The sequence below is a fragment of the Chenopodium album genome, chromosome 17, assembly GCF_948465745.1.
Source record: "Chenopodium album chromosome 17, dcCheAlbu1.1, whole genome shotgun sequence".
Classification (NCBI taxonomy): Eukaryota; Viridiplantae; Streptophyta; class Magnoliopsida; order Caryophyllales; family Amaranthaceae; genus Chenopodium; species Chenopodium album.
In genome coordinates, this window is record NC_137850.1 from 51,342,418 (window position 1) to 51,351,543 (window position 9,126).

The following is a 9,126-nucleotide window of genomic DNA, read 5'->3' on the forward strand; positions in this document are numbered from 1 at the left end:
ATGGAGGGACTTTCCAAGAATGGAGTTGAAGATATTACGAGTGAGGATTTGGATCTCGTAAGATTGTCCATCTTTTTCTTTTGTTATAGTTACTTTTTCTTATATTGATAATCAATATTCATGATGTGTGATATATCTAACACTATTATTATTACTATTACGAATTATATCGTGCATGCGTGAGAATGAGGTTCCATCTAATTACTAGAGTATTATTGTATACAAGTATATAATCACAATCCTATAAATGTTGCATTAACTACAGTTTAAAGTTTGTTTATTTATTATTTCGTAATAATTAATAATAATGCACTTAAACATACAGGAAAATATACCTATAGATCAACTGTTCCAGGTGCTAAAATGTTCAAGACATGGACTGACATCAGATGAGGGCAATAGTAGACTCAACCAATTTGGCCCTAACAAACTAGAGGAGAAGAAGGTAATTTCCCAGTCTCTTATACAAAAGCTTATTTGTTTGTTTGATCCCATACATAATTTTTTTAATATCAAATTAGCTTAATACATACGAATTTTAATCCTTTTAACAGGAAAATAAGCTTCTCAAATTCTTGGGATTCATGTGGAATCCCCTATCATGGGTTATGGAGATTGCTGCTTTGATGGCTATTGTTTTGGCTAATGGAGGAGTAATTACTTTTCCTTTGCATTTTATAACATACTTTCCCTTCAACACTACTTGCTTGACATCTTATTTACAACTTTAATCCATGAAATGTCAGGGTAAGCCCCCGGATTGGCAAGACTTTGTCGGAATCATCACATTGCTCGTCATTAATTCTACCATCAGTTTCATCGAAGAAAACAATGCCGGCAATGCTGCTGCAGCACTTATGGCAGGCCTAGCTCCTAAAACCAAGGTAATGTACATGTATTTTGCTGTCACCCACTTAACCTAAGCTATTACGAGTAGTTCTTAAACTACAATACCAATATAATACATGATTTTACTTGTGTAAAGGATGTCAAAATTTTGATATGAATCATTATAGGTCCTTAGAGATGGGAAATGGGGTGAACAGAAAGCCGAAATTCTTGTACCAGGAGATATCATTAGCATCAAGCTAGGAGATATTGTTCCTGCTGATGCTCGCCTCTTAGAAGGAGACCCGCTTAAGATCGATCAATCAGCTCTCACTGGCGAATCCTTGCCGGTGAACAAACACCCAGGTGATGGAGTTTTCTCAGGATCCACTTGCAAGCAAGGTGAGATTGAGGCTGTTGTAATAGCCACCGGTGTTCACACCTTCTTTGGCAAGGCTGCTCACCTTGTTGATAGTACTAACCAAGTTGGTCACTTCCAACAGGTAAAACTAAGTTACGATTAATTGCTAGAAAATGACAATAATGATATTCATTTCCAAAAAAAAAAAAAAAAAAGACATGAGAATTAATCAATTATCGATACAGGTGCTGACGTCAATTGGAAACTTCTGCATAATTTCGATTGTTGTTGGAATACTAGCTGAGTTAGTAGTGATGTACCCAATTCAACGTAGGAAGTATAGGGATGGAATAGACAATCTACTGGTGTTGCTTATTGGTGGAATTCCAATTGCTATGCCAACGGTGTTGTCGGTGACAATGGCCATTGGATCTCATCGTTTGTCTCAGCAAGGTGCGATCACTAAGAGAATGACAGCTATTGAGGAAATGGCCGGCATGGATGTCCTTTGTAGTGATAAGACAGGAACTCTCACACTTAACAAACTAACAGTTGACAAGAACATGGTTGAGGTTCGAAAACGTTTTGTTATAATTAAATTTTTGCTCTCTTCATACTTCAATTTGCAAATTATCCACTTTCTTTTTTTTCATGCAGATATTTATGCCCGATTTAGACAAGGATACTGCAATCTTGTTAGCAGCTAGGGCTTCTCGTGTTGAAAATCAAGATGCAATAGATACTTGCATTGTAGGGATGTTGGCTGATCCTAAGGAGGCAAGAGCAGGAATCACGGAGGTGCATTTTCTTCCATTCAATCCTGTAGAAAAGCGTACGGCCATTACTTATATTGATGCCGAGGGCGATTGGCATAGGGTTAGCAAGGGTGCTCCAGAGCAGGTAGGTGATAAGAATTGGTATTTGATCTATAATATCAAAGGTCATTTTGTCTATATACTTCAAAGCTTTATTTTGACACACATTCTCACCTGAATATTGATTGCAGATTATTGAGCTTTGCAACCTTGGTCATGACGCAAGGAGCAAAGCTCATGCCATCATCGATAAATTTGCTGATCGAGGTCTTAGATCCCTTGGTGTTGCAAGACAGGTAAACTATATCTTTAAAGTCATAAATAAGTTAGTCATGCAATTAAAACTTCTTACATGTCCCATTTTCTCTCTTCTAGGCTATTCCCGAGAAGAGCAAGGATAGCCCAGGAGGGCCATGGAAGTTTGTTGGTTTATTACCTCTCTTCGATCCTCCAAGGCACGATAGTGCTGAGACTATAAGACGTGCATTGAGTCTTGGTGTTAATGTTAAGATGATCACTGGTGACCAACTAGCCATTGGTAAAGAGACAGGCCGTAGGCTTGGCATGGGAACTAACATGTACCCTTCATCTTCCTTACTTGGTCAGCATAAGGACGAGAGCATTGCTTCCATTCCTGTTGAGGAGCTCATTGAAAAAGCTGACGGCTTTGCTGGCGTCTTCCCTGGTATTCGGATACTACATTGTACTATGCTTTAACTATTTTTTTTTAAAAATTTTTTTTAACCATTGTTTAACAATAGTTATGGATAAATGCAGAGCACAAGTATGAGATTGTAAAGAAATTGCAAGATAGGAAACACATTTGTGGTATGACAGGAGATGGAGTGAATGATGCTCCAGCCTTGAAGAGGGCAGATATTGGTATAGCTGTCGACAATGCTACTGATGCAGCTAGAAGTGCATCTGACATTGTGCTCACCGAGCCAGGGCTTAGTGTGATTATTAGCGCTGTCTTGACTAGCCGAGCAATTTTCCAAAGAATGAAGAACTACACCATATATGCAGTTTCCATAACCATTCGTATTGTGATGGGTTTTATGCTCATCGCCCTTATTTGGAAGTTTGATTTTGCTCCCTTCATGGTTCTAATAATTGCAGTTCTTAATGATGGGACTATTATGACTATTTCCAAGGATAGAGTCAAGCCTTCTCCTACGCCAGACTCTTGGAAGCTCAAGGAAATTTTTGCCACTGGTGTTGTCCTTGGCACTTATCTTGCTCTCATGACCGTCCTATTCTTCTGGGCTGTTAATGACACCAGCTTCTTTTCTGTAATAAATTATTTGCATTTTTTATGTATAATTTTATATTTATTATCATTTTTAACAGTTCACATATTAAAATTCCTTACGCTTAATTAATGGCAGGACAAATTTCATGTGAGATCGATCAGGGGAAATGAAGAGGAGCTAATGGCTGCCTTATACCTTCAAGTGAGTATTGTAAGTCAGGCACTAATATTTGTAACTCGGTCAAGGAGTTGGTCCCTCATTGAACGACCTGGCTTCATGCTTCTCGGTGCTTTCTTCTTAGCGCAATTGGTGAGTTAGACAAAGCTCGTGTTTTTTAAAAATAAAATTTTAATATAACATCCTCTAACACAAGGCTATCCACTTTTATAATTGGGGGTTACTTAGATTGCCACACTCATTGCTGTCTATGCAAATTGGGGATTTGCACGTATTAAGGGCATTGGATGGGGATGGGCCGCTGTGATCTGGCTTTTCAGTATCATCACTTATGTGCCCTTAGATTTCTTGAAATTCATAATCAGATATGCCTTAACTGGTAAGGCTTGGGATAATCTGCTTGAAAGGAAGGTAAATATTCTTTTTCCCTTAGAAATTTTTATTATTATTTTTATATTTTAAATTCAATTTCTAATTCAGTATTATAATATGTTTTATTGTTTGGAAAGGTGATTTAATTATATATGGTACTCATTACATTTTAAAACTATCAATATATATAGACTGCATTCACAAGCAAAAAGGATTACGGAAAGGGCGAGAGAGAAGCTCAATGGGTTGTTGCTCAACGTACACTACATGGTCTAGAGGCTCCAGAAAATCCAGATCTCCTCGCAGACAAGAACAACTATCGTGAATTAACAGAAATTGCTGAGCAGGCTAAAAGGCGTGCTGAGATTGCTAGGTAAGACACCCTTGCAATGGAGGTAACAATGTGTTTTTTTAAGAAAATAACTTTAAAGGGAAAAAACGATTCTCCCTTGTACTTTCTGTCATCAAGTCACTCATGCAGAAAGCAGTGGAAAATCGTTTGGCTTCTCATTAAAAAGGGGTCTATATTAACTTAGGGAAATCACATTGGAGGGATAGAAAACAAAATAATCTAGTCTATATTGTCAAGATGGGTAATAATAATAACAATAACTATTATTACTACTATCAGGTTGAGGGAACTTCACACACTGAAAGGGCATGTGGAGTCAGTAGTCAAGCTCAAGAATCTTGACATCGAGACGATCCAACAAAATTACACAGTCTAAGTATTCAGAAGAGAGGATTATCAGGCTCAAGCTCTACTCCACTACTTTGGCATCTGGTGGTAGATAAAAGTGATGAAGATATAAGAAAGATGGGAAGCCTATTTTGCCCTTGTTTCATTTTTCTTATTTGAAGTTTGTTGCAAACCCAACGCCAATAAACCCAGCCACAGAGATTTTGCTTGAAGAAGATACAATGCTGGGAAAATAGGCTTTTAGATAAGATAAGACTAGTACAATCTTATCAAAAAAATTCAGAAAATGATAAAAGATTAGTACCCTTTTGAGTCTTATGAAAAGTTGTCCCACTCTCTCAATGAAAGAAGATTTAGCTTTGTTTTCCAACTATATATGCTTTCGTCAGTTTTGCATAATTGTATAGCATTGACTAGTTCATTCAAATAACCAATATAGTTCTTGAATCATTGTAGATAAAATGTCAATATATAAGATTTTGGTCATTTATGACTAAGGTGAGGCCTTGAACACATAGAAGGTCACTCATTCATATTTCATAATACTACAAAAAAAAAATGCAATTATTACTTTTGATGGAATTCATTTGTACAGTTAAAAGGTGTTGCACAAATTCATCTTGAGAAAGTAAAATTCATACTACCCCTAAAGTAACTACTATAAAAGTGTATTGAAATGATCATCATCAACTGTATCATAACGAATTATATATTTTCTCAGTTTATACTCAATGTACTCTACTTATCCTCCAATAATAGCATAGTTTATATGGCTCATTCTCTAACCTCTAGTTTATATGTTTAAGTTAAGATTGCAAGTTCAAATCCTTGTGTGAATGACTAAATGATAGGACATTTGGATTTTTACCAGCCCACAACACTCTCTCTTCACTCTCTTTTCCATGTATAAAAAAAGTTTGTTTTATTATTAAAAAAAAGGTTTTTCATCCCCCATCTCTCCACTCTCTCTTCTACATATACTATGTAGTACACATCATACATTTAATTTTATTACAATTAATTAATAAAGTTTATTTTATTATTCGTAGATGCTTATTAAATTGTTTAAAGTTAATCGAATAAAAGTAATACCCACTCTTTTTTTTTATATTTGCATCACTTTGTCTGACATATTTACCGAGACATAACTTTAATAATTAACTAAGCTAGCTTAGGACCCGTGCCATGCACGGTTATTACTAAAACTTTATTATTGTTATCTTAATCATAAATAGAATTTGTTATATACACCCGGGTGTACCGTACATGCGTACACCCAACTAACCTAAGGTTAGCTTTTGCTTTTCATTTGATGATAAAATGAAAAACAATCTTCAAAATAAGAACAAATACTCATGGTTATACGGTACACCCGAGTGTATATAACAACATCTCAATCATAAATAATAATAATAATAAGAAAAAATTATAGTAATATATGTCGACCTATTTTTATGCACAAATATACCTCAAACATTATTTATGTAAAAATATACATAAATATTTGAGTACAAAATCGACAAAATTATTATAAACCTCATACAACAATAAAAGGTTTATTATAAAGTATGTTCATTTGTACTCAATTTTGTATGTCAAACCATGTTAGAATAAATATATTTCCTTGAATTTAATTAATAAAGGGTTATATAAATAAATTATCTTGATTTCTAAATTAGTTTAATTTTAAGACTTTGATTGATTTTTGCATTAGTTTACATAGTAAAACAAATCTGAGCAAAAAAAAAAAAAAAAAAAAAAAAAAAAAAAAAAAAAAAAAATTGTAAAAATTAAGTACAAACAATACATGGTCAAATAAATATAAAAATAAAACATTACTTACCTAATTACATTGCAAAGTTTCATATGCATCTTTTACAACGTTCTTTTTATTGTTTTATTTCACTATGTGATCTAGCATGTAATATACTTTGTTAAAAATAATATTTATTTTTTTAATTTTATTTGATATAATCTTTCTTTAAGGTGATGTTATAGTAAATTTTGCTGACAAATTAAAATTGTCATTTTTACGTAAATGTATTTGAATATTTAATTTATTAAATTATATTAGCAATATATGTTTTAATATAATATTTTGGTGATAATCTTGACATACTTTCTATAATACAAATCAGACGAATCTGTTCTTTTGTATTTTTTATTTTTTTTACAATTACATGATAAAACTATGGTGCTCAAATAGGAATGTTATATTATCATAATAATATGTTAAATATTATTTTAAGAAGATTTTACTAAAAAAAGTAAGAGAAGATGGCTTTGGAGGAAAAACAAACATCACCAAGAAGTGACACGGGTTATTCCTGGTGTTTATTGTAGTATTATGTAATTGATTATGCTATTTAAAGATAACATACGGAGTAATATTAATAAGATATAAAGTAATAGATATGAAAAATATATATTATATTACAAATATAGAAAGTGTGTGAATCAAAATTACTACAATTATTATAAAGATATTGTGAATATTTCATATGCAAGTTATAGTAGGTGACATAGGCTAAAAAAGGGGGGAAATGAGAAAATAAAAGAGGGGGGGATTTTTGAGGGAAAAAACAGAATCAGGAAGTGACATGTGTCATTTCCGGTGTCTGTTTTAGTATTATATATATATATTGATATTGATTGATATTGTTAACTAATAGTAAAAATTGTCAATTTTTAGGAAAATTTGCCAGAAATAACCCCTTGCACCTTTCACCGGTCTTCCATAAATGAAACGACGACCTTTGAATTATTTCAAAATGGAATGATCTTTAACACACATTTGCCAAAAATGGAACATGACCAGATGGCCTGTTTGGAAGGTTACCTGTGACACGTCTCACAATATCATTGATTAATTTTTTTTTTAAAAAACCTTAAAATAAAAAAAAATACTTACAAAAAATCTAAAAAAAGGAAAACCCCTGCCCTCATACCGGCAGCAACCCCACCGCCGCGGGCGCCTGAAACCCCTCCCTCGTGCTAGCTTAACTATTTCGCCCTTCCGTCGGCCTTCTTTACCCCCTTCCCCCCTTGAACCACCACCAGAAAGTCGAAAACAACCCTATAACCCTAAAACCACTCAATTTTAGGGTTTTAGGGTTTTTGGATGGTGGTTGAAGGGGGAAGGAGGTGGAGACGGTCGACGGAGGGGCAAAGTAGGTTCGCTGGCACATGGGAGGGGGTTTAGGCGCCGCCCGGTAGGGGAGGAGGGTTTTCGAGGGGAGAAAGAAGGGTTTTAGGATGGGGAAGGTGGTTTAGGGGAAGGGGATGCGGAAGGGATGGGTGGTCGGGCTGGGTCAGGGGGGTACCGCCTACGTCGGGTAGGCAGCTATGGTCGCCCGCGGTGGTGGCAGCCTTGGCAGGTGGTGGTGGGGTTGCTGCCGGCATGGTGGGGTTCCTTTTTTTTCCAGTTTTGTTATTAGTTTTAGGTTTTTTTTAGAAAGTTTTTTAATTTAAGTTTTGTTTTTTTTTAAATCATTATTATTAAAAGGAAAAAGCTAATGAGTGCCCTCGAGGCGTCAAATAAGAGAATTAAATGTGGAATTATTAGAGTAAAACTAACATTAATTACACCAAACGACGTGTGATTTTATCATGCATTCCTAACTTAATACTATTTTAACTAATATAATTATTCAGATCCTTATTAAAAAAATGTTAAAAGAAAATAAAATATTTTAATCAATTACACATGTGACACATGTCAAATGTAACCTGTAAAATAGGTTACATGTTTTTTATTCCATTTTTGGCAGATGTGTATCAAAGGTCGTCCGATTTTGAAATAAATCTAAAGATCGTTCCATTTTTGGAAGATCGCTGAAAGGTCGTGTTATTCTTGGTAAATTTTCCTAATTTTTATTTATGAAAATAGAAGTTGTAACTAATCCAATGATATACTCTCATTTATTCGTTTTATAATAGTAACATAATTAAGTCAAGAAAAGTATGTGAATAGTGCATAACTCAAAGTAATGTAGATATTAAAAAATAGAGGGAGTAATTTAGATAGAAAAAAGTAAACTTGAAAAAGATGTGAAAAAAATATATAAATTAAAAGTATATAAATTAAAAGTATAGTCTTGTTTATGCGTAGATCTCAAGAAATAATAAACAATGACATTTTTTTTAAAAACTTTGTACTTCATGATTTTTTCTTAAAATGCAATTGGAAAAAAAAAAGGATACATGCTCAGTTAACCTCATACCATGACCTGGTTGGCCCATATGGTATAGACTTGCGCATGGATGAATGCTAATTATTTATACCACGTAAATGGGGTAAACTTTATTAAAGTAACTAGATAATCCCCCGAGCAAATGCTTGAAAAGTTGAAATTTTTAGTTATTTGCAAGTAAGAATCTTAAAATTTTAGCAATGAAAAATTTAACAAAATTAAGAGAATTAAGTAATACAGAGTAGATAAAATAGAAAACCCCGCTATAGGCCACAAATCACAACAACAATGGAGCCATCGTCGATGCAATCCCGCACAAACCAACAAGCTTCAAGCCGCTTCAATGGAGACGAGAAAGCTTCACACCGCTTCAATGGAGCCTAGAAAGCATTACACCGCTTCAATGGAGAATTCTTCTCTGCCTTCT

At 34.1% G+C, this 9,126-nt stretch overlaps 1 protein-coding gene across 1 annotated transcript; it reads left to right on the plus strand.

Moving 5' to 3' along the window:
- On the plus strand, positions 1-4,928 carry LOC145588704 (ATPase 9, plasma membrane-type-like). The gene is made up of 14 exons (XM_081645316.1): positions 1-57; positions 326-445; positions 555-653; positions 747-884; positions 1,017-1,331; positions 1,435-1,761; positions 1,847-2,089; positions 2,196-2,300; positions 2,380-2,689; positions 2,782-3,296; positions 3,393-3,566; positions 3,663-3,845; positions 3,998-4,179; positions 4,438-4,928. Exons 1-14 carry the CDS (start codon positions 1-3, stop codon positions 4,532-4,534), a joined length of 2,865 nt encoding a protein of 954 aa, XP_081501442.1. The 3' UTR covers positions 4,535-4,928.
- The last annotated feature ends 4,198 nt before the right edge of the window (positions 4,929-9,126 follow it).